Source organism: Nerophis lumbriciformis, linkage group LG13 (assembly GCF_033978685.3).
Source record: "Nerophis lumbriciformis linkage group LG13, RoL_Nlum_v2.1, whole genome shotgun sequence".
NCBI classification, from domain to species: domain Eukaryota; kingdom Metazoa; phylum Chordata; class Actinopteri; order Syngnathiformes; family Syngnathidae; genus Nerophis; species Nerophis lumbriciformis.
Genome location: NC_084560.2, coordinates 27,688,297 through 27,715,691, shown reverse-complemented (window position 1 = coordinate 27,715,691; position 27,395 = coordinate 27,688,297). Strand labels below are relative to the sequence as shown.

Below are 27,395 nucleotides of genomic sequence, written 5' to 3'. Positions count from 1 at the left end.
AACATACAAATAATGTTATTATTATTATTACTACTATTAGTATTATTATTATCCACAACCTGTAAATATAGATACACAAACGACACATCACTATAATGAAATAATTATTCATAGTGAATGTAATAATCTAATACATTTATATTTAAATCAAAATCGAATGTCCATTAAACAATAACAAAAAATGATTCAGATAATTTTAATAACATATACTTTATAATGTAATGACGCATATCCTTCATCAAATCATAAAATCATCATAGTCATAATATTGTAATATCATACTGTATTATTTATGTCATTAATATAAATATAAAATGAATTATTATTACAAATGAATAATCATGTATACTTATGTACAGTATGTAGAAAAATACCAAACATGAAGCAATAATTACATATTAAATATACTTGAATATAATAAAACATAACTTTTTATATTCCATATGCACTTTGTAATCAATATTAACATTACAACTACATTTATTGTCCCCTCAGGCCATCAGACTCTTGAACGCATTAAAATAATTCCCTCGAACCCCCCCCCCCCCAAAAAAAACGGATTAACTCGCTGGAATGTAAAGACAATATAACATACATCCATAAACGTGGATGCATATGAAAAAGTGCAATATATTTATCTGTACAGTAATCTATTTATTTACAGTATATCTGCACATTATTGCTCTTTTATCCTGCATTACAACGAGCTAATGCAATGAAATTTCTTTCTTATCTGTACTGTAAAGTTCAAATTTGAATGACAATAAAAGGAAGTCTAAGTCTAATTAATATCTATTGTACATTGTTATTAGTTCATAAGATACTACGTAGTTTGAATTGATAATTACAGACAATAATAGCAAAGGGAAAAAACCTTTATACAGTATCAAGCCTCCTCAGATGCAGAATGCTTTTTATAGACAACTAGATTAAACATTAATATTGTGCACACAAATGAACATAAAGTCTTCTTGTTGGTTTTACAGTAGCAAGAAGCAGAGTAAAAGGAGCAGAGTAAAAAGCAGTAAAACTTACAGGTTAACATCATTAAACCATGAAATGATGGGAAAGTGTGTGTGTGTGTGTGTGTGTGTGTGTGTGTGTGTGTGTGTGTGTGTGTGTGTGTGTGTGTGTGTGTGTGTACGGGCATTTGTGCAGGTATGAACGATGCTAAACTGTGGGAAAACAGGAAAGGGAGCAACAATGAAGTCGACATGTGGAAGAATGTGAGGAATCAGCATTGCTCTGATGAATTATTTAAGGCTTGAAATCCCGCCGCCCCCCAGAGGCCTTTCTGCTGCTCTTTGATAGAGAGGGAAGGGGGGCAGGGCCATAGAGGACGCCGCACTGGATGCAGCATCATGAACGCCTTGGCCGTGTGCACGCGGTGAGGATGGGATGGTGGAAAGTGCGACGTGAGTCGTGTGTGTTCGTGGGGTGGGGATGCAGTGTATCCATTATGTCAAGCACACGGGCTTGGTGGGTGAACCAAGCCATGACGTGAGCCACTTCCTGTGCTTTAAAAGTGCATGGGTGGGTGTGGGGGGACTGGGGGGGTGGGGGGGAGGGGAGAGGGCTTTCTCCTCACTACTTACTCTCCCACAGATACTGTCTCAGTCTTGCTCTCAATGCTGCAGCTCATAAAAGAAGTGGGCAATAAAGAGCAGGAGATCACAACTACGTCAAAAAATCTAATTGCATTTACATACTGCGGGTGAGCTGACGTCGCACTGTTATGATGCAATGCAATCACAATGTACAGTATCATCAAATTACAGCACCTTTTAGTATGAACTTCATGTGTTATGCATTATCTTTGACTTTTTTGGTGATGCCACCACAAAAGGCTACCAGTGATGGCAAATAGGGAAAATGCGTTGATAACCATAGAACAGGAAATAGTGTTAAGTGTGACGCAGGAGAGCGGTAATCAGGTTTCTGTCCTGGTTGCTCAGTATATTAGGGCTATAGTCAATAATCAATAATAAAAGGACATCTGATAGACATTTAAAAAAACAAGAAGAAAACTAATTTTGTATACATTTCGGTAACACTTTAGTATGGGGAACACATATTCACCATTAATTAGTTGCTTATTAACATGCAAATTAGTAACATATTGGGTCTTAATTAGTAATTATTAAGTACTTATTAATGCCTTATTCTGCATGGGCCTTATTAGCCATTAACTAAGAGTCTTCCCTCAATAACCTCAGAATTATTGCTTATTAGTAACCCTAACTCTAACCTTAACCCCAACCCTAACCCTAACCCTGATATGTTCCCTTAGTGTCCAAATAACTCTAAATTAAGTCTTGGTTACTTTAATAAACAACTAATTAATGGGGAATATGTTTCCTGTACTAAAGTGTTACCTATATTTCTTTAGTGCTGCTTTAAAACTGTTGTCATTAAAGCCTCCAGTAAACTGCAGTGTCATTGATTGGGAAAAAAATACTGTACATTGTGTTTTTGTCCCTAGTATACATTATTAAATGTCATTTAAAAAAAGACTTGACCTTTTTTTGGCAACAAAAAAAATTGTGATGAACAGAGAACAGGAAATGACACTTATTGCGACATAGGACTACGGTGCATACAGGTCCCTGTCCTGAATAATACATAATAATAAAAGTAAAGTAATGGTATGCACTTCAGAAAGTGATATGATATTACGGTTACGACAATTACGAATCTTCAATAATGACGCTTAAAACATTGCCTGAACAGTTAATAAAGGTTTTATGTTGGCCACATTTTGACCATGTCACTGATTATTTCTATTCTTATTTGGTCAAAATTGCTTATAATCCTGAAAGCAGTGTCCGAAAGTGGATTGTGTACAATTTTAGAGGTTCTACGCCAACTCGTAAGCACAAAACCCAACTAATAACAACATATGAGGTGAATACTAGAATGCGAAGTACTTACCGTCAACGTTGTAAACTTTCAATCCAGCCAAATGTTTGGCAGCTCTGTGCTTGGAGGCCGAGAGGAGCGCCGGGTTGTGGAGGGGAAAATCTTTGTAGTAATACTCCAGTATGGTCAGAGCGGCGTTCTGAATGCTGAAATTAAAGGAGAGGGTCTTAATCCTCAATCTAAAATTTCGGACAGTACAGCTTGGGTTGTGCCTTCATTGGTTCAATTGAAAATAGGAGCACAGAGAAAACCAAAGCCAGGGTGATTTGAACAATTCAGGCGACAGATCGGGACACAAACGCCAACAGGAGGGGAACTCAAGTATTTATTATGTATATAGCATATTATCGGGGAGAAGACTGAGGGCAATAGGAAAAATGAGTGTTGCAGCAAAATGGACACTATGGAGTATAATACTGCAGAGTCCGCAGCTAACGTTAATTATGTGCTTATTTTTGTCATTTTGGATACTATCATAGAGGAGAATGAGGGCAATAAGAAAACTGAGTGCTGCAGCAAAGTGAAGACTGTGGAGTATAATACTGCAGAGTCTGCAGCAAACATAAACTTGTGTGCTTGTTTTTGTCATTTTGGATACTATCATAGAGGAGAATGAGGGCAATAAGAAAAATGTGTTGCAGCAAAATGGACACTATGGAGTATAATACTGCAGAGTCCGCAGCTAACAAACATGTGCACTTATTTTTGTCATTTTGGATGCTATCATAGAGGAGACTGAGGTCAATAAGAAACATGAGTGCTGCAGCAAAATGGACACTATGGAGTATAATACTGCAGAGTCCGCAGCTAACATAAACTTGTGTGCTTATTTTTGTCATTTTGGATACTATCATAGAGGAGACTGAGGTCGATAATAAAACTGATTACTGCAGCAAAGTGGAGACTATAGAGTATACTGCTGCAGAGTCTGCAGCCATGTGTTTATTTTTGTCCTTTAAAGTTAAAGTTAAAGTACCACTGATAGTCACACACACACTAGGTGTGGTGAAATCACTCTCTGCATTTGACCCATCCCCTTTGTTCCACCCACTGGGAGGTGAGGGAAGCAGTGAGCAGCAGTGGTGGCCGCGCTCGGGAATCATTTTGGTGATTTAACCCCCAATTCCAACCCTTGATGCTGAGTGCCAAGCAGGGAGGTAATGGGTCCCATTTTTATAGTCTTTGGTATGACTCGGCCGGGGTTTGAACTCACGACCAATGAGCAGGCTAGATTATTTACATTTTTAGATGTATAGACTTTATATTATTATCCGAGAGGAGACTGCGGGCAATAAGAAAAGTCAGTATTGTAGCTTTTACCTTAGCTGTCCTATGTTGTAGTGACGTGTTTCTCCGTCGGTGGAGCGGATGACGCACACGCTGTAGCAGGGTCGCAGGTGGCGCAGCTCCAGCAGCACCACCGCCAGATAGTGGACAAAGAGCTGGGAGTCCACCAGGGACACGGCGAACTGGACCACGCCGTGGTAGTCCTCATCCTGCAAAATTCATGCGTTCGTTACGTCTCATCTCAATTACTGTACCATGTTATTTTCAGGCCTCCCTATGCCTAGCATTAAAAGATTACAGTTGGTACAAAATGTGGCTGCTATAATTTTGACAAGAACAAGAACGTTTGATCATATTACGCCTACACTGTATATACCTTTATATACCTATATACATATATACCTATGTATATACCTATACTGGCTTACCTGCACTGGCTTCCTGTGCACTTAAGATGCGACTTTAAGGTTTTACTACTTACGTATAAAATACTAAACAGTCTAGCTCCATCCTATCTTGCTGATTGTATTGTACCATATGTCCCGGCAAGAAATCTGCGTTCTAAGAACTCCGGCTTATTAGTGATTCCCAGAGCCCAAAAAAAATCTGCGGGCTATAGAGTGTTTTCTATTCAGGCTCCACTACCCTGTAATGCCCTAAAAAGCTAAAGTTAAGTTAAAGTTAAAGTACTAATGATTGTCACACACACTAGGTGTGGTGAAGTTTGTCCTTTGCATTTGACCCATCCCCTTGTTCACCCCCTGGGAGATGAGGGGAGCAGTGAGCAGCAGCGGTGGCCACGGTGATTTGATTTGATACCTCAGTAGAAGCATTTAAGTCCCATCTTAAAACTCATTTGTATACGCGAGCCTTTAAATAGACCCCCCTTTTAGACCGTCTCATTTCTGCTCTGCCCCCCTCTCCTGCGTGGAGAGGTTATTAGGTGACCACAGATGACGCGCTAGCTGTTCAAAGTCGGGACCCGGGGTGGACCACTCATCAGTTGGGGACGTCTCTGCGCTGCTGACTTGTCTCCACTCAAGATGATCCCCTGCTGGCCCCACTATGGACTGAACTCTCACACTATTAACTAGATCCACTCAACATCCATTGCATCGGTCGCCCAGGAGGGGGGCTTCCCACATTTGCGGTCCCCTCCAAGGTTTCTCATTGTATCCCATTGGGTTGACTTTTTTCTTGCTCTGATGTGGGATCTTGTGCAGCCCTTTGAGACACTTGTGATTAAGGGCTATATAAATACACTTTGATTGATTGATTGATAACATGCCCAATACATAACTACTGTTTATGTTGATAATCGTCATATACTCTGCAGTAGCAGGTTTATTTAACTTGTAGACTTGGACCAACCAGGACAGTTCCTGTTGTGTTAGTGTCACATTGATATTTTGTGCATACATATTTGGTTGTGAAATATTCCCAAATCCACAGTGGACGCACCTGTGCATCGAGTATCCTGACGCCGTAGAAGAGCCAGTAGGACATGGTGAGGAGGAGGGTGAGCGTGGTGAGGAAGGCCCGACACGCGCACACCCTCGGCAGGCTGGCGCGGGCCGGCCGCAGAAACAAGGCCCAGATGGCGGTGAGGAGCATGAGAAGCTTGAAGGACAGGGACAGGAAGAGGCCCTCGCAGGCGGCGCCGCAGGGCTGCAGCCTCTCGGGCCACACGATGACGGGTAGAAGCAGGAAAACCAGAGGGGTGGCCAGCACCAGCAGGCCCCCGCACACGCCCACAGCGAGGGGGAGATAGCGGCGGAAGCTTCTGGTCCGGTCCTGTATGCCCTTTCCTAAGCCGACCACTTCCTCCTGGGAGATGCTGAGCTCCGAAGTGCCTGTCACCGCCGTGGTGGTCTCTCCCCAGTTATCATCCTGCAGGTGAGGGATACAACATTTTACTATATTACTTTAAAAAAATTACTAAATATATTTAGTAGTTTGGTTAAACATTTTGAAAATAATTATTAGAGGTATTTTTATTAATAACTTAATAAAATACAATTAATTTGAATAAAATTCAAATGTATTATTTGTATTTTAAAATTTTAGAATCCATCCATCCATCCATCCATTTTTTCTACCGCTTGTCCCATTCGGGGTCATGGGGGGTGCTGGAGCCTATCCCAGCTACACACGGGCGGAAGGCGCAGTACACCCTGGACAGGTCGCCACCTCATCTTAACATTAAAATTATTTTGCCTTATTAAAATAATCAGAATTTGACAACAATTAAAAAACATTGCCATAGAAAATAATGAACAATAAACTAATTGTGCTTGTATTTTATCTCCCCAGTTATCATCCTGCAGGTGATAAAATTACCTAATTATTAAATACCAAAAAATACATTTTATTTTAATAAAATAAATTTTTTTTAAATTATATAACTGGAATATAATAATTAAATCTTTAAAAACATGGCAAAGCCTGGTGTGATATGTCAAAATATATAGATGGATATAATGCCTTTTATTGTCACTATACACAGGTACAATGAGATTAAAAGCAACTCCAGTATCAGTGCGACAGTCTGCAAATATGCAAGACATAGGAAGGAAAGAAAAGAAAAATAGTGCAAAAGTTCCGGATGTGTTGTTTAACTATTAAATATTATGCTATATACATATATACAGAAGCATTCAAACTGTGGGTGGAGAGTAAGATTTGCACACAGAGAGGTGCTAAACCATAAAATCACTGCCTAAGAGTTCACCGTGGTTATGTCTTTAGGGAAAAAAAACAACATATAAAAATATTTTCATAAACATGTAATAATAGTGCACTATAGTTCATGACTTCTGCACATAAACTTCAAATTAGACCATGTTGGCAACATTTTATTATTACAGAAAATAGGGAAAAAAATTAAGGCTAATATTCATCCATCCATCCATTTTCTACCGCTTATCCCTTTCGGGGTCGCGGAAGGCAGGTACACCCTGGACAAGTCGCCACCTCATCGCAGGGCCAACACAGATAGACAGACAACATTCACACTCACATTCACACACTAGGGCCAATTTAGTGTTGCCAATCAACCTATCCCCAGGTGCATGTCTTTGGAGGTGGGAGTATTTAAAAAAATACTACTACTAATCTCACAAATTGCGCATTAACCAGTGAATCACATCTTATTTACTTTTACATTGTCCTGAACAATGAATTACTTTCAATTGACCTTTTTTTTCAGTGGTTGTAAAACGAGAGTAAAATCAACATGTACTCGTCCATTATGCTGCTTTCGTCGTGTTTTTGCACGCGCAACAGCAACTGACTTCTCTTGCTCTTCTGCTATTTTACAGACAATCTTGGACTTTCAAAATGGGAAGTCTTCAAACACGCTTTGATGTAATGTAGGACGACACGCATGCATGCAGGGGGACGCACACGCTGACGTGAGGTACACACACACACACACACACACACACACACACACACACACACACACACACACACACACACAACCATGAATATTTCCTCAGCCGCCATTACAAATTAGAGTCACAATCTGATCTTCTTATCGTATCTGCACCACAGACACGTTTACATTGTCATTCATTCTTGTGATTAGCTATTCACTGTTCTCGGTGTGAAGACGCACGCTGCATATTTTACCTCATGAAACCAATGAGAGAAGACATCAGGGCTTGATTAAAAAAAACAAGTGAGGCCTTATGATCACAAATGTGTCAACACGACTTGTCTGTTATTGAACAATGGACAGTCCTCTTTCCATCGCAGTCCATGGATCATTAATTCCCCTTTTACTGGAGTGTTTGGGGGGCAGGGCGGAAAGGGAGAAGACTGACTTGTGAAAGCGAAGGTGGGGAAAGAGGTTTATGCAAGTGTAACGTCTCTCCTTTAATGCTTGTTATACCTATGAAGTATTGCATAAAGTAGCTTTTCGTGCAAAGCTACAGGAGCATAAGGAAGCTAACATGTTTGGCTTAATGTTACCGCGGTAAGCATCTATCCCAGGGGTGTCAAACATACGGCCCGCGGGATGAGTTTGCTAAGTATAAAAATGAGCTGAAATTTTTGAATGAAAGAAACTGCTGTTCTAAATGTGTCCACTAGATGTCGCAATAGCAATTCTTTGTATCTTTGTAGATTATGCTACATATGTACAAAACATAAACCACATGTTAATGCACCAGTCGAGGAAAATGAGCAAACTACATAAATAACAGTCTGTAATTTGATTTTGATATTATTTTTTTATCTTGATAGATTGAAAATTAACACCGATGAGTTGATTGATGAACATTATCACATAACTAATTCAGAAAGTATAAATAACGACAAATAAAGATAGAATACTATTAACCACGACATGTAAGTGTAGAAGACGCCCAACAACATTATGATTTGTCCAGTTCCAGAATGTGCATGTTCTATTTTTAAACAAAGAAAGATGATGAGATGCAGCTCTAAAACATAACAAAAAAAAAGGTTTCTTAGAATTCTGGTATATGGTTGTGTCAATTCGGTAATATATTTAAAAAAAAAAAAAAAGGAAGGAAACTATTTAAATAAATAATATACATAATTAAAAAACTACCAAAAAAATAACAAAAATAACAAGGGACCATTTTAGACCAATGGGAACAAGTGCAAGTACGCAGCAAGACTACACACAATGTACACAACTAATTCCAAAGAAACTTTACAGCGGGATGGTGCATGATATTTTGGTGAGGATCAGGTTAAAGGTACAGACACAAATATTTATTTCTGCTTTTTGAGTCAGTGGCGTTGCCCGCCTGTTCGTCATCCCCCTTAAACCAGGAAGTATCCTGCTAACTAAAAAAACACAAAACACCTGCACCCTACCGAGGGACATTGTAGTTGTTATTGATGTTACTATAGTATTGCTAACATCTCACACTCCAATATGATTTTGTACAGCACTGGAGAGAAAAAGTAACTCTAAATCTTATAATCTAGAAAGAGCCATATTGGACCAAAAATACAAAAAACAAATCTGTCTGGAGCTGCAAAAAAATGAAAAGCCGTATATAAGTCTTAAAATAAAGGCAACACATGACGTAAGTGTCTATATTAGCTATAATAGCCTACTATCAAAATGACTGTGTCGCAGGCTGAAGCAAATCTTCGTTGACAGAAATGTTGAAATGTAATATTTATTCTACACATTTGTATAACATTAGAAACCATTAGTTATTCAGAGGCTACTTAGAAGGTGAGATAACTCCTGGAAATGACTGGCTTTTAATGGCCAAAGGTATTGATGTGTGTGTCCTAGTGAAAGGAAATGGCAGGCTGTCTTCTTTTCATACATTTATTACAATCTTTGGCAAGCTAGGTAACATTTGCTGTGGTCTGGAACAACATGGCACACAAATAACTATCTGAATGCAGCCAATATTACATACAGATAATGTGTCATGAGACATGCAAAACTAAATTATATACAAAGAGGATAAAAGTAAAGGAAATTAAATTAGCTCAAATATACCTACAAATGAGGCATAATGATGCAATATGTACATACAGCTAACCTAAATAGCCTGATTAGCACACCAACAAGTCAATAACAGCAACAAAGCGCACCTTTGTGCATTCACGCACAGCATGAAAGTTTTGGTGGACAAAATGAGACAAAGGAGTGGACGATTTTACATGTAAACAAACTGTTGCGTCACAGTCCACACTATGGTGAGTTCAACAACCGCCAAAATTAGTAGGACAAAACAATGTTCACCAACTACTCTTATTAAACATATTAAACAGTGGACTTTCTAACAATTGGGAAGGTTTGTGTCATGTTTGTCCTCAAACATACTAAAACAAAAAAAATATTTCCCCCCCCATCTTTTTCAATTTTCAATCCTTTTTTAAAAATGCTCCAGGTAGCCACTAGGGCGGCGCTGAAGAGCCGCATGCTGCTCAAGAGCCGCGGGTTGCTGACCCCCGATCTAGACACAACACATTTTTGGCCGATCAGCATCACACTGGAACAATCTATGTGCAACCATTTCTCCAGCAAAGAGTCAGGTGGCTGTCATGCACTGTTGCCGCTAAACAATAACCAAGTGACACAGCTAATACACTGCAGCCATTAACCTCTAAGAGGATTAATCCCCCCCCCCCCAAGATGAACTCTGCACTAATCAGGCTGCTGGGCCGCTACAATAATGCAAAGAATGCATGGTGGCTGTAAAGAAGGGAATTTGTCAGAGAGCAGACAGATACTTAATTCCATATGGCCGCTTGTACACACTGACAACACAACACAACATACTAAGTGTCATCATACAAGACAAAATGCCAAAATGACCTTGGATCCCTGAGGTGGTACTGCATCACAAACCAACATGAGTGTGTAAAGGATATCCCCACATGGGCTCATCTAAGATGGACTGATGCAAAGTGGAAAAGTGTTCTGTGGTCTGACGAGTACAAATTTCAAATTGTTTTTGGAAACTGTGGACATCGTGTCCTCCCGACCAAAGAGGAAGAGATCCATCCGGATTGTTATGGCGCAAAGTTCAAAAGCCAGCATCTGTGATGGTATGGGGGTGTATTGGTGCCCAAGGCATGGGTAACTTACACATCTGTGAAGGCACCATTAATGCTGAAAGGTACACACAGGTTTTGGAGCAACATATGTTGCCATCTAAGCGCCGTCTTTTTCATGGACGCCCCTGCTTATTTCAGCAAGACAATGCCAAACCACATTCTGCACGTGTTACAACAGAGTGGCTTCGTAGTAAAAGAGTGCAGGTACTAGACTGGTCTACCTGTAGTCCAGACCTGTCTCCTGTTGAAAATGTGTGGCGCATTATGAAGCGTAAAATACGACAACGGAGACCCAGGACTGTTGAACAACTTAAGCTGTACATTGAGTAGGGCTGGGCGATATATCGATATACTCGCTATATCGCGGGTTTGTCTCTGTGCGATATATAAAATGAATATACTGTGATATTCGAGTATACATTCTCACGCAGTTGCTTTTAGCTGCGGGCATTACACTGCATGCGTTTCCCACTCTTTCTTGTCTCTCCTTCTCACAGAGACTTAAACCAAGTGCACCTTCTTACACACGTCACGTGTGCAACGTCGAAGAATTAATTCCCAAGAAAAACAGAACGGGATCCATCGTCCGGCGGTGGTTTGGCTTCAAGCGGGAATATGTTCAACATTCATGCGGCAAAAGCGTTGCTACAAAAAGTAGCATCATTTGAAAAGTCACCCGCTAGAGAATGAGGAGTGCTTGAAACTGCATGTCAACATCTCCGTTCGGTGCCACACCAACAAAATGCCGAAGCAACTATTTCCAGATCAACATCTTATGAAAAAAAAAGGCAACAGAAGGAGATGATGTCCGCAGGAACCTATTATGCAGCTACATTTTATTTGACAGTTATTGAAATATTTTGTGTGACATCATGCACAAAAGTGCACTTTATTTGTTTTTAACTATTGTAGTGGCGTTCTGTACAAAAAGTACACTTTAATTTAGTGTTGTTTTGATATGTCATCTTGGTGACATCATGCACAAAAGTGCACTCATAGCTTGTTTTAAAATGTCTCTGACAATCTTGCACTTTCTGTTTTGAAATGACATAAATGTTTGTGCCACAGCTTAATAACTGTTTAATAAATATAGTTTTCGTACATTGACTTAGTTGTGATTTCCCTCTCTGCATGAAAGTTAAAATAATTAGCATATATTAATGCAGTATGAACAAGAATTTTTTAATGTAGACACATAGAATCATCATACTGGTGTGATTATATGCATCAAGTGTTCATTCAAGGCGAAGGCAAAATATCGAGATATTAAAAAAAAAACATATCGCCCAGCCCTAACATCAAGCAAGAATGGGAAATAATTCCACATGAAAAGCTTCAAAAATGAATCTTCTCAGTTCCCAAACATTTACTGGGTGTTGTTAAAAGGAAAGGCCATGTAACACAGTGTTTTTTTTGCCATGTGTTGCTGCCATTAGGTTAAAAATGAAGTGTCGCTGTTCGAACATTAAATATCTTGTCTTTGCAGTCTATTCAATTGAATATAAGTTGAAAAGGATTTGCAAATCATTGTATTCTGTTTTTATTTACGATTTACACAACGTGCCAACTATACTGGTTTTGGGTTTTGTACAACACTTTTCCTGTATCAATACCATAATAATGATACCATACTGTATCACGATATAATTACAGTAAAACTCTTTTGCTGTATCAATAATGTATCATGATACAATATTATTAAGGATACAATACGTGTATGTCATACAATTGCTGATACAATGGTTTGCTGTATCAATAATGCAATACAATGATACCATGTCATAGGTTATCACATAGTATCCTGTAAGCCACGATACAATCCTTTGAAGTATCAGTATACTCCAATAATGCTGTAGTAGTTGTATTCATATGCAAATAACTCAGGTCTGATATTCCCCTAAAAGACAAGAGTAGATTATTGTGCTTTCGCTTTAGTTGTAGGCAACGTTGCCAGGAAACCCAATCTGCTGCCCTCTGGCACCGAGTCCCAACATCCAACGAGCCCACAAAGCAGCGAGAGACGAGAGCGCTGCTGGCATCATATGTCGCAAACATGCGTGTGAACATGTCGGAATATTCCTATCAGCTTTCCTCTATCTGATCTCAGCCTGCAAGAATGCACAGGAGCCCGTTTGTGTGAAGAAGACCTAAAATGCCGCTCTGGACAGAGGCTGAGGTGATGGACGTGCTTGGCTGCGGTGCCACATTTGTCCGCAGGGCGAACTCGACTACAAGAGCGCAGATTATCTTACGGTGTGGACAATGGACGGAAACTACATGCTGGCAGTCACATGACATCCTGGAATGTGGCTTTCTTTTTCTAGGAGGCAGAGGGAGTGGCTGGAGTCATAGGTTGGACCTTTGGAATTTCTTAAAAGCATGTCAATGGATTCTTTCTACAAACACACTAATTAACAATGTCCCTACTGTAGGTACACCTGTGATCAGAGGGGTCCTTACTTACATTGATTCAGGATCCAGATGTTTTCTTAGCGGTAAGAGCCAATATTGTAAAAAAGATAACTAGATAAATAAAAACATTTAAATATATAAACTAGGAAATTCCCACGGAAATTGTTGAATGGGCCTGAATGCAGCTGAAATAGGCTCCAGCACCTCCCTCGACCCCAAAAGGGACAAGCGGTAGAAAATGGATGGATGGATGGGCCTGCAATCTGTGATGTAAACCCATACCTTACTTTCCTTGCTTTCTTTTGGACAGTTGTGTTAAAGACAAATGTAAAATTAGCTGAAAAAAAAGTTAGCATGTTAACGTTATAATAAAATATATTCTAATGTTATCACGTTAACAAAGAAACAGTTAGCATACTTACATTATGTCAACAAGTATCGATGTCTATGATTTTTAGGATTAAACGTAAACGAAATAGCTCAAAAGCTAGCATAAAATGTTAGCATATGCTAACATAAGATTAGTTTCCAATCGTGCGAGATGGTGCCAATGGTCTTAATAGGTTTTAATGTATGAAATTAGTTAAATTGCGAGCATAAAAAGTTAGCATGCTAAAGTTAGCATGCTAAAATAGGAACAGTTAGCATACTTTCTGTACAAGATGATATCAAGTATCAAAACCCATGAATTTTAGGTGTGAAACATACACAATTCGCTAAAATGCCTCCTTAAAATTTAAGCATGCTGACATTAGCATGCTAACACGGGAATAGTTAGCATGCTTACAAGGTGGCAGCAATTACCAAAATCCATGATGTTTGGGTTCAAACGTACACAATTTGCTAAGATGTAGAGAAGTAAGAAGTAAAACGTTATAGCCTGCTAACATGGGAATGGTTAGCATACTTGCTTGGGGGAAGAATAAAATAAGACAAGTTTCAGTGTGAAAAAAGAAATATGGTATTAAAAAAGGCAAACAAAAACAATTAAAAAAGTACAACATATAAATAAATAAAAATAACATTAAATAACACAAAGGTTTAAAAGAGTTGAGGTGTCCAAATTGTATTAGTTAAATTAGAAGTAAATAATAAAGTATAATAAAAAACAAAAAACAATAAAGCTAAAAAAAATGTTTTTTTAATATTTTGCCTGCCAGCCCTTTTCAAGCATCACTATTTAGCGTGTTAAATATCCTTAGTTTCATCAGCAAAGACCCTGAAAGGCAACACTTTGATGACAACAACAAGAAGTCATGCAGCACATCAGCCTTGTTAAACCAGAGCTTGTTTTCTTGTCAATATATTTGATAAGAACAAATAAGCATAAATAGGCATGTCAAGCAACTGCTGGATGTTTTGCTGACATCAAAAAATTGGGAAAATGATTTTGGTATCCAATATAGCTTGTAAAACTCTGTCTCCCCATATTGTTAGTATGCACTACATCAGGGGTTCTTAACCTTTTTGATCTCGGTGCCCGAGGTCCACTAAAATATTAAAACTGAATTAGTAATCTTACTCCTAATTTAATCATATTCAATAATTATATCTAACCTACTCACAGTTTACAACCTTGTAAAATGATATGAAACCATGTGTTAATCACAAAGATTTGTATTTATTGAATACATAAACCTTAGGCTTAGGTCAGGCTGATTAGAAAATTAAGTACTAACCAAATATACTGCATAAGGAGGCACTCATAGATAACTGACAAGAAATAAATGGACATACAGCTTTGTTGTGCTAAAATAAACTAAATGAATAATGAATATTTTTCTTAACTAAACTGTCGATACAATTAAAGTCCAAATGAAAATATAGCTTCACCACTTTAGTCATAATTTTTGCGCTTCTCTATGACTTTAGCTCCAGACGTCTTCTGTTTGTTTGAGCCACAGTCGTGTATAGAGAGAGTATGGCCAACTCCGTCATCTCCTCAATGATTGGTCAAAAGGCACACACGTGACTACAGGGCGCCATGTTTGCTACCAACTTTGAGGTGATGCTATGTGTTTGCTACCAACTACAATGTCTTGTGCCAGGTAAACATACGACAGAAGGAACACACAGAAGCTAATACAAATAATAACAGAATACATTAATACATTTAAGAGATAGTTTGACAAAAAAAAATATTTGGTAACAGTAGAAGAGAAAGTCAAACACAAATACAAATAGACGGACATTGAAAGAGTAAATTAACCCAAATTTTGGGTTTAATAATAGTAGAGAAAATGAACTGGAAATCTCATAAAAATATACAACATTAAGTGGCAAGAAATATGTCAATAATGAATAAATCTAAATATGTTGTAGACCAAAAATCACTTCATATTCTCTACTGCTCGCCAGTGTTACCATATCTGAGCTATTGTGCAGAAATATGGGGATATAACTACAAAAAGTACACTTATTCACTTAGCATGTTACAAAAAAGAAAGATGAGTTAGAATAATACATGAGTGATACATACAGTGGTTACAAATACATTAGAGGCAGACACCACAGTTGACATATTTCACACAAAAGTCACAATTTCTCAGTGATTGTTGGTCCAAAGTTAATAAAGAAATGAGGGTAATGAGTTATTTTTTTGGTCATTCTGTGTATGTTTTTTGTTTATTAAGTCGTCGGTGCCTGTTGGTCACGAAACACTGCAGGAATGTAGCAGCAGAGTGCGTCAAATACGGCCGCAAAATTATACTTCACAAAATAAAAGCATGTTTTATTGCAAGTTTATGAGCCGGAGTGTATTTAGAACTATATAAAGACGTATTATTTTGGTTTATTTCGTTAGAAAAACTAACGTCAAATTGACAGCAATTGCATGCAACCTGGCGCAGCCGCACACGTCCTTGGTAGTAGTTATGGCGCCTCTCGTTTAGTTGGCCATATTCTCTTAATACAGGAATTTGGTTTGAGAGTCATCACTGCCACAAGTGGCGGAAAATCGTATCACAACTGAGTACCGCTGCAGCCCATATGGACCACATCTTAGAAAATATTTTTTGGCAGCCCTATTGTTAAAAAACACGACACCACATTAGGGTTGTACGGTATACCGGTATTAGTATAGTACCGCGATACTAATTAATCATATTCAGTACTACATCAACTCTGAAAAGTACCGGTCCCGCAACCACGTCGTCGTCACGTTGTGTCATTGCTGGTTTACGAGCAGACGAGCATGTTCGGCAGCGCACAATCACGCAGTACTTACAAGCCGACACAGTGTGTAGACAGAAAAGGGAGAACGGACGCATTTTGGCTTAAAAACTAACGATGAAGGTGAAGTTATAACACTGAAACACCCTCAGGAAGAGGTGCTTTAAGACATGGCTAGCTAGCTAGCGGCTAACGTCCATCCACAGTGTTTTAGCTACTTCTAAATCACTAATCCTCTTACAAGTATTATCCCTGCAGGACGAGGAATAGCTAAACATGTTTCACTACAGACCGTAGCTCACCGGCGTCAAAATGTAAACAAACGCCATTGGTGGATCTACACCTGACATCCACTATAATGATACCAAGTACAACAGCGTATCTAGTCAATACTACTATGATTACAATCAATATTTTTTGGCATCACATCTTCTTTCGTTTTAAAAAAATTCATATTATGTTTATAAACTCAGGAAATATGTCCCTGGACACATGAGGACTTTAAATATGACCAATGTATGATCCTGTAACTACTTGGTATCGCATTGATACCCAAATTTGTGGTATCATCCAAAACTAATGTAAAGTATCAAACAACAGAAGAATAAGTGATTATTACATTTGAACAGAAGTGTAGATAGAACATGTTAAAAGAGAACGTAAGCACATATTAACAGTAAATGAACAAGTAGATTAACAATTCATTTTCTACCACTTGTCCTTCATTATTTTGACAAAATAATAGAATGGAAAATGACACAATATGTTACTGCATACGTCAACAGCTAAATTAGGAGCCTTTGTTTGCTTACTTACTACTAAAAGACAAGTTGTCTTGTATGTTCACTATTTTATTTAAGGACAAACTTGCAATAAGAAACATATCTTTAATGTACCGTAAGATTTTTTGTTAAAATAAAGCCAATAATGCAATTTTTTTTTATTTAGAAAAGTATCGAAATCATTTTGGTACTAGTCAGGGGCGCCGCTAGGGATTTTGGGCCCCATGAAAATAATCTTTACAGGGCCCCCAACAGTGTCATTATTTTTTCTGTATTATAATTTCATCATCATTAGGGGCCTCTCTGGGCCCCCCTCCATCATGGGCCCCTAGAATCTGTCTCCTTTACCCCCCCCTTTTCGGCGCCCCTGGTACTAGTACCGATACCAAAATATTGGTATCGGGACAACACTACACTACATAACAAAGATGAATACATAATTGTATTCTAATTCATAGACCACTATACTATTGTATCATGTAGAAGACCCCTGTTGCACAAGAGTGAGCAATAATCCTTTGACCTACTTGATCCCTTGACACCATTGTACGTGCGTGTGTGTTTGTGTGTGTGTGTGTGTGTGTGTGTGTGTGTGTGTTGGCCAGTGTGGCACTAAACCATTACAAAGGTTGCAGCAAAGCATTTCACAATAGTAAGACTGGGTCATGTGATTATTCCAGATAAGCATTGTGATTACAGCACAACCATTAAACCGCTCATGTGTACACTGAGGATTAATACCTGGCCCTCTTCACCAGGATCCGACGCCGCCGGCATGGGCTCTCCTGGCAGTGGCTCGCCGTTGTGCACCGGAGAATCCTGGGAGGACGTCTCTGGAGGATTAATGATGACAGACTTTTCCGAGCGGCTGCTGTCTTTACTGCTGCTAGCCTTGTGGCGCTCTCGACCTCGCTCGCTGGATGAAACACACGCACAGAAGAGCACGTGAGAGGTCAAGGAAACGTCATCACAAGCACGGGACACGACATTAGGTACGCCTGCACAAACTAATGACTTCCACTACAAGACAAGTGGGTTTTGAAGCCTTTCACCAGTTTATGAGATGTGTCAACACTTAGGACAAAATAATTGCAGAAATGGAATGTTCTCGCTAGGGGGATCATGTATTAAGAGTTGTGCGGATTTCCGACTAAAAATTGCCGCACGTTCAAATACAGAAAACATTGTACGCAAGAAAACATTCAGATGATGCACGCACAAATCCATTTCTTTGTCACATAGCAAATTAACCTGGAATTCTGGGATCTCAGGCTTCTGGCATGTTTAAATTAAAAAGATTTCAAACCAAACATTACATGATTTTTGCATGAAAGTCTAATATAAACCCTTATTAATACGCAATTCCTATTTAAAGTAGCCATGTGCCTGAGATCTGCACACCCTGCCCAATCAAAATCTAGCAAACTATCATTGTTGTACCTCCAAAAACTGAACAGGCTGAAATAAAAAAGAAGTGGTCGGGCCAGGAAGAAGGTGAAGAAGAGGATGGATGTGACAAAACATACTGGAGGTTAGTGTTGTCCCAATACCAATATTTTGGTACCGGTACCAAAATTATTTAGATTATTTTCTAAATAAAGGGGACCACAAAAAATTGCATTATTGACTTTATTTTAACAAAAAATCTTACTGTACATTAGACATGTTTCTTATTGCAAGTTTGTTCCTTAAATAAAATAGTGAACATACAAGACAACTTGTCTTTTATTAGTAAGTAAGCAGACAAAGGCTCCTAATTTAGCTGCTGACATATGCAATAACATATTGTGTAATTTTCCATTCTATTATTTTGTCAACATTATTAAGGACAAGTGGTAGAAAATTAATTATTAATCTACTTGTTCATTTACTGTTAATATGTGCTTACTTTCTCTTTTAACATGTTCTAGCTACACTTCTGTTAAAATGTAATAATCACTTATTCTTCTGTTGTTTCATACTTTACATTAGTTTTGGATGATACCACAAATTTGGGTATCAATCCGATACCAAGTAGTTACAGGATCATACATTGGTCATATTCAAAGTCCTCATGTGTCCAGGGACATATTTCCTGAGTTTATAAACATAATATAAATTAAAAAACAAACAAAAGAAGATGTTGTGATGCCAAACAATATCGATTGTAATCATAGTAGTATCGACTAGATACGCTACTGTACTTGGTATCATTACAGTGGATGTTAGGTGTGGCTCCACCAATGGCGTTTGTTTACATTTTGACGCCACCTCCAATCACTCTATCACAAATTCTGTAAATAAGAGTTGTAGAAATTATTGGAAACTCAAGACAGCCCTGATATTATATTCTTTACAAGTGTATGTAAACTTTTGACCACGACTGTACGTGTGAAGTCAAGTGTCCATGCACTCTCTTTAATGCAACTAATACGCCATGTACATTTAATTTTAGCGCAGATAAATGAATTCCTTTTCCGGTCGACATATGACGTCACACTAGCCATCTTCGAATCCTTACAACTGGTTTTAAGTGATGTCCGCTGCAATATTGGCACATATTACAACTATTACGTCTCTAATGGCTATGCTGATGTTGAATAACAGACAGCATCAATAAATGATCTTGGATTGCGCTACGAACACGACGCTACTACCAAGAATGTATCGGGCGGATGTCAATGGTAAATGGGTTATACTTGTATGGCACTTTTCTACCTTCAAAACACTCAAAGCGCTTTGACACTATTTCCACATTCAACCACACTGATGGCAGGAGCTGCCATGCAAGGCGCTAACCACGACCCATCAGGAGCAAGGGTGAAGTGTCTTGATCAATGACACAACGGACGTGACTAGGTTGGTATAAATTGGGGATCAAACCAGGAACCCTCAGGTTGCTGGCACGGCCACTCTCCCAACTACGCCACGCTGTAGGAAGGAATTTTCGGACGAAGAATCATGGAAACATTTGTGTACACTTTATTATTCGCCTTTAATATACCTGCTTCATTATCTTTCATCTCATACATATTTCATTCGGGAGTCCTAATTAAGTTGGCATTTTACATTTCCTACCTTCTAAAATAAATATGCGTTTTTTTTTCTACCATCGATGTACTTCAAAATGTTTTTTCTTGTCCTGATGTGGGATCTGAGCCAAGGATATCGTTGTGGCTTGTGCAGCTCTTTGAGACATTTGTGATTAAGGGCTCCAGAAGTAAACTTTGATTGATGATTGATTGATTCATTTTAATTTGAGAAGCAAATAAAAAGTGTCCTCTTCCTTACAATTATTGCTACGTTTTTATTAAATGGTATCTGCTTCTGGGTTGTACCCCGCGTGCTGAGACTGGTGATACGAAGGGTCCTCTCCGGCCACACACACACCTCGAGATCTGGTTTCCAATTGCATAATCCAGGTGTGTTAGTCTGACTTTTCAAAAACTGAACACGATCGGTTTAAGGTATTTCCATGGGCTGTAGGAGGCCTATTTAGAGCCGAACTACTTTAGAAATCGGACTAATTTAGTAGTGCATGGACACGTACTGACTGATCTAGTTCATTGTACAAGGGTAACCAAAGAATGAAATAATTGATAAACATTTATCTCATTTGTCTCATTCATCCCTACATCACATTATCCTTGACCCTATGCTACGACAAACTGAACACAACAAAGAAAAATAACACAAAAAAAGTGTTGGACAAGAAACTCACCCGTGTCGGTTGGACCTCCCCGAGCGGCTGGAGTAGCCCGAGTGGGTCGACTCTGTGTCCATTCCGGCGGGTCGTCTTTGTGGAAGGGGATAAGGGGTCTGTAAACGCCTTGGTGAGGACCGGGGTGGTTGCTATGGAAACGGGCCTACAAAAGACCTCAGGAATCCACAGCCAGTGAGTTACAACCTTGTAGAACTTCTTTGGCAACCACGATGACCTGAAACATGGACACACACAACGCAATTTAAGGTCTGCTTTTATGTCAAATGGAATTTTGAATGATGTTAAAAGTCTTATCTTCTTCCTCACTTTGGAGGTTCCCCTGTTTTAATGACGTCAGTAACTCTCCCTCTGCCGAGCCCCTAGCGAAGTGAGCCTGCCCCCGTCTATATGCCCACCACTTCACAGAGCAAAGATTTGTATTAAACAAAGAGGCTTTGCCACACATCTTAAAATAAAGCTCTGCCAATTATCTGTCAGTCAGCTACGCAAGTAAAGGTTTACAGAAAGAGGAGAGAAGAAAATGTCAGCACAAGCTCATCACATCCATTACAAGAGAAGTCTGAATAATACGTTAATCAAACTTTCATCTGTTTTTTGATCATTATGTCAACATGTGAGGACAAAATGTTAAATCAGTTACAGATGTGGGACACTCTCGCCAGGTGCTTTGATATGAGATATTACTTGATTTGGTTATTTTAACTTGTCCTAAGTGATGTTCAAGGGTTGCCTGACCTAGTGTTCAAAGTCAGTCACTACCTAAACTGAATGATTTGTGCTGCAGTCTAGTCCAGTGTTTTTCAACCTTTTTTGAGCTAAGGCACATTTTTTTCATGAAAAAAAATCCGGAGGCACACCACCAGCAGAAAAGGTTAACAAATGAAACTCCACCAGGTTGTCATACCTTATTTTGAGTTTGTTGTTGTTTCCTGTGTGTGGTGCTTTAGTTTCTGTCTTACGCTGTTAATTTGGTGACCCTTCCTGTTTTGTTGGTGTTCTCCTGTAGCAGCGTCGCGCTTTCCTTTGAGTGCTATCGCCCGCACCTGCTTTGTTTTCGCAATCAAGACTATTTAAGTTATGCGTACGCTATCCTTCTTTGTGGGGACACTGTTGATTGTCGTGTCATGTACGGATGTACTTTGTGGACACCGTCTCAGCTCCACACGCTGTAAGTCTTTGCTGTCGTCCAGCATTCTGTTTTTGTTTACTTTGTAGCCAGTTCAGTTTTACTTTTGTTTTGCAAAGCCATCCCTATGCACCTATGGACTTGCCTTTTGTTCATTTTTGGTTTAAGCGTTACATACCTTTTACACACCAAAAAAGGTTGAAAAATACTTCACTAGACAACGGCACATTATTATAATTATTGATTTGCAAAAAATTTTTTTTGGACCAATTAGGTGAAGTTGCATAATTTCCCACGGCACACCAGACAATATCTCACGGCACACTAGTGTGCAGCGGCACAGTGGTTGAAAAACACTGGTCTAGTCTATGTCCACAAAGTTTGGAGACCTGAAGTAAAATAAAAAATGTGGAAAAATGTCATTAGTAAGCACGAGAGGTACACATTTTTAAGGCAAACATAAAGTAAATAAAATAAAATAAGTCACAGTTTGTTTTTTTCAAACAGGGAAACAATATTACACAATAAAACAGGAAATATTTACAGTGGCACATAAACATGTCCGAAAAGGAATTAAAAGAAACAAAGCTTATTTAAAACTAACTCATTCTCTATTTCACAGCTATTGTTAATATTTTTGTTCACTTCCTGTATTCAATCTTTAGCATACATATATACATACATTATAATGATAAATTCACATTAATAAAAGGTTATCAAAGAGTTATGATCCACATGAACATATTGCATGTATATATATTTCTCCTCATTTGTTAAGAATAATTATCGTATGTTATTAAGCAACAAGTTATTGTTTGCCTTATGCATTATTTTAGCTGTCTGTAGCTGTACCAGATCAACTGAATTTCAACATTTCTATTTTCATAAATATGTATTATCTATCATCAATTGAAATTTTTGTAAGACAGTTAGGGACTGCGGTGTACATTAACCATTATTTCCCCATATGTCTTCACATTAACTCAGATATGGTAAAACTAGCGAACAATAAATGATATGGATACATTTTTGGTTTAGAACATATTTGGCTTTATTCATTATGTAAATATTTCTTGCTACTTTATGTTGTACCTTTTTGAGGTTTTGTCATTTATTATAACACCAAAAAATTTAATTTCCTACCTCCTATCGATATTTATTTGCTATTTGTTTTTTTAAATCTTGTGTGGAATTGCCGAATAACATTATTTTAGTTTTACTTAAATTTAGTCAATTTATCAAACAATAATTTTATTTATTTCTCCTGTTATCTTTTACATTAGCTCCTGTGTGTTCTCTCCTGAACAAAATGCAGTAGTAGCGTTTATTTTGATAGTCGATTAGTCAACGATTATCTTAACAATTAGTCCATTGAGTTGAGTTGAGTTTGTGTTTATTTCGAACATGCACGCATACAACATGATACATCACAATTTCTAGTTTCTCTATTCAACATGTTCGAAAAGGAGTAGGAAGAAGCAGAGCTTATTTACCCCTTTTCCTTTACAATGCAGTTGCTAAAAGTTTTGTTCACTTCCTGTTCTCAATTTATTCACAATATACTCCATAAGTAATAACAATACAAACAAATAAATAATAATTGGTGAAGTAAGTTATATTTCATATGGTGAGATAAGTAAGATTATCTAGAAAATGAATGGATGGATGAGATAAATGCAGAATGTTTATCATGGTTCTTCTTCATTGAACTTTGTAAACACTTTAAGTTTGAAGAGTTTCTGGAAGTGGATTAAATTAGTACATTGTTTGATTTATTTGCTTAATCCATTCCATAATTTAATTCCACATACTGATATACTGAAGGTCTTAAGTGTTGTACGTGCGTACAACTGTTTTAGATTACATTTTTCTCTAAGATTATATTTCTCCTCTTGTTGAGAATAATTGTTGTATATTCTTGGGTAGCAGATTGTAGTTTGCTTTGTGTATAATTTAAGCTGTTTGCAACTTCACCATGTCATGGAATTTCAGTAGTTTTGATTCAATGAATAAAGGTTTTGTATGTTCTCCAAATCCAACATTATGTATTATTCTAACTTTGATTGATTGATTGATTGATTGAAACTTTTATTAGTAGATTGCACAGTTCAGTACATATTCCGTACAATTGACCACTAAATGGTAACACCCGAATAAGTTTTTCAACTTGTTTAAGTTGGGGTCCACGTAACTGATCTTTTTTGTCACCATTAGTCGGATAATAAAGCCTACATATATTTAATGCCTCTAATTTTTCGATCGACTTCTAAATGCAGCTTAAGTTATTTTAGGCATGTGCTTACAAACAACAACAATGACTCATAAATATGTATTTTTACTGTAACTGTGCTGTTCATTCAGCTGTTACAAAAATGTAAATGACTATTAAAATGTTGTCCATTTAAAAGAAAGAAAATGCAAATTGCTAAAAAAAACAAAACAACCAAAAAACAATTAACCTCAGCCACGTATTTAAAACACCTTTTTAAATAGCAGCAATGAAAACAAACAACAAAACACAAAATATAACTTCCTCAAAAAGGCATTTTGTGATGATTTAAAAAGCTACACACTGGTACATTGACTATTGTTTAACTCCTGGCCGTTTTAGCACTGTAATAGACTCAATGTGTAGAATTATATATATGATTAATTCTTAAAATGTTGGCTATTTAGTAGATTGTATGTTTGTTATGATACCTCTGCACTGTCTCTGTGTGTGTTTGTGCATGCGCACGGTTCGCGTTTTGTTATTGTGCCCTCTTTACGCCATTGGTTGAGATGCATCCTCACTCCAGATGTCCGACATCATGTCTCCGCTGTAAATGCTCACGTATCACAGATGTACTGCCATAATAACAAGGTCCACTTTGCAAAATGAGCAAGTTATTTATGTTTTTAACAAGAATAAGAGGAAATGTGCTCACATTTTACATATTATCACTGCCGATGTTTTGGCAAATGGCGATGCAGAATGCTTCCGCCCGGAAAAACATTAGTGATGACGTCACAACTATTGTCGACAATTGTAATTGCCGGCGACAAATTTTATTGTCGACATTTCTCGACAATGTCGACTAATCGTTGCAGCCCAATCCGCAAACAGTACTAACTTTAATTTGTGACCTTACAGATGTCTTGTATATAGAGAAGTAGAACAATATTGGTCGTAGTATTGACCCCTGGGGCACATCATGTCACGGCGCATGCGCAGTCTCGCATGTCTTCTGCTGCAAGGACACGCCCCTGCTCGCTCTGGCCACATCGCGGCCACGCACCGGCAAGGCTGCAGGCGATCAGCAATCCGCGCACCTGGGACTGATGAAGGCGAGCAGTACAAAGACCAGCAGACTGGAAGATCCTACGCCGGAACGTAGTTAACTCCTCGTAGTAAGCATCCCGTCTTTGGGGACGGCGTGGCGGAGTTGGGAGAGTGGCTGTGCCAGCAACCTGAGGGTTCCTGGTTCAATCCCCACCTTCTACCATCCTAGTCTGTTGTGTCCTTGAGCAAGACACTTCACCCATGCTCCTGATGGGTCCTGGTTAGCGCCGTGTGTGTGAATGTGTGTGTGAATGGGTGAATGTGGAAATAGTGTCAAAGGGCTTTGAGTTTCTTAAAAAGGTCGAAAAGCGCTATACAAGTATAACCCATTTACAATTTACCATTCCCTCCCGCGTACTTGATCTTTCTCTGCGTCTTCCCAGTTCCTGTGTCTTATGTCCCTTGTGCTTCCCGCAGTACTTCCCGTCATCGAGCTGTGTGCCTCGCCTTCCCTCTGGACTTTGGACTGCCTCCCTCGATCCTCGACCCCTGCTTGGACACGGACCCCTTTTGACGCCTCGCTATATCCCCCGACAACCTGCCTGTCTCACGGACACTTGAACCTGCCTTTCCCCTTCGGGACTTCTGCCTCTCTCGCTCAACACTCCTGGTAACACACTCATTAATTCCTACACATAGTCTCACACCATACACCCCTTTTTGATTTGTCACACTCCATTCTCTTGTTGATATTATTAGTATTGTTTATTATATATATAGTGCATATATATAATAAATCTTTGAGCTTACTACGCCCTCTTGTGGTCTATGCCGTCTGTACTCCCCCCGGTAAACATAACACACCACACATTATGTTTAAATGTAATCACCTAGCGTCACATATTTAGGAACAACATTACGAAATAAATGCAGATAGTTAACGCTTCATAAGGTGCTTTGATACAATACAGTTGTCACACCGCGGTGAGGGAAGTCTTGTCTTGGTTTTTTCTGTCTTGTGATTTACATGTTTTATTTTGAAAAGCAACTCCTCTTGTTTCAGATCACGGGTCCTTCCTCTTGTGTCACCAGTCTGACGTCATTCCTGACCCTTGATTGTTTCCACCTGTTTCCCATTACCCTCATGTTCTTTATAAGCCCAAGCCTCCCCTTGTTCTGTGCCAGATTGTCTCGAGCTTTCGTGCCTGTCTTGCGTTCCATGTCCCTGTTCATGTCCATGCCTTGCCTTGTCTCACGTCTACGTCCTTGCTCCCAGAATATCCCACGCTGTAATTTTGAATTGACTTTTTTCCTCCCTCAGAGCGACTTTTGTTATCCTACCTTTTTCTACCGCAGTGGTGAGTTATTATTTTTCCTTAAAGATTTTTTCCTCAAAGTTTGTTGAGTGATTTTTTGTTTACATTGATTAGAGTAGTTAAAGTTTATAGTCTTTATTTTCTTCCTCCTGTTTGGAGCGTTTTTTGTTAAAGTTTTTGATAACAGATACGGTGCTAATTATATCGTCCTTCTTTTTGTATTCCTCCTTTTTTTTTGGAGTGATTTTCGGTTTTTCCCTTTTGGAACATTTTGTCAATAGTATTTTTGTAATTCATAGTAATTGAATTTACTCGGCTCTGGAGGCTTAAAGAGTATTTCAAAATAAAAGCTTTATTTGGAATCACCTCTCTGCATCTGAGTCCCTTCCTCCGTCCAAGCCTGACAACAGTACTTCTTGGGGTTTGATTGGATGGGCTTTGCTACACATCCTAAAATAAAGCTCCGCAATTTATCCGTCAGTCAGCTACAGATGTCCAAGCTGTAATATTGGCATATTGTTACTGTTATATATGAGTGTGATATTAGCACTGTATATTAGGTAGCTATGCTAACGTTTCTGTCCTCCTGTCTCTGATGTTACATTGTTGTACGTGATGTATAGCATCTATTTTCTTGGCCAAAAGCACACATTAGCGCTTCCTGTAGACGGGTGCGGACAAACACACCACATTAGATGGAAACTATGATAACACCCTTTCAAAACACTCGGAGGCTATGATTGTGCTTCGCATGACCAATAAATGTGACTGAGGCAGCGATCATGTTCAAGTGTGTGTTAAATGACAACTATGTTTTATTCATGTCATGCGAACATAGTCATTAAGAAGCGTCTTA

The 27,395-nt window shown here is 38.6% G+C and overlaps 1 protein-coding gene and 1 long non-coding RNA gene across 3 annotated transcripts in view; one reads left to right on the top strand and one right to left on the bottom strand.

The window, feature by feature from the left end:
- Positions 1–27,395, bottom strand: part of LOC133613680 (vang-like protein 1) — a 47,381-nt gene that overhangs the window by 9,530 nt on the left and 10,456 nt on the right. Inside the window, exons 2-7 of one of the 2 annotated variants that reach the window (XM_061971391.2) lie at positions 20,833–21,049; positions 17,874–18,048; positions 5,668–6,096; positions 4,240–4,415; positions 2,932–3,065; positions 1,596–1,631 (exon numbers count right to left, since the gene is read on the bottom strand). In XM_061971391.2, the coding sequence (XP_061827375.2) occupies positions 1,596–1,631; positions 2,932–3,065; positions 4,240–4,415; positions 5,668–6,096; positions 17,874–18,048; positions 20,833–20,894 (1,012 nt within the window). In that variant the 5' untranslated portion in view covers positions 20,895–21,049. The remainder of the gene's footprint in view (positions 1–1,595; positions 1,632–2,931; positions 3,066–4,239; positions 4,416–5,667; positions 6,097–17,873; positions 18,049–20,832; positions 21,050–27,395) is intronic. The other variant, XM_061971392.2, reaches the window with a different exon arrangement.
- Positions 7,579–26,034, top strand: LOC140679324 (uncharacterized). The gene is made up of 3 exons (XR_012050770.1): positions 7,579–7,624; positions 17,891–18,124; positions 25,701–26,034. It is a non-coding gene; the product is annotated as an uncharacterized lncRNA (long non-coding RNA).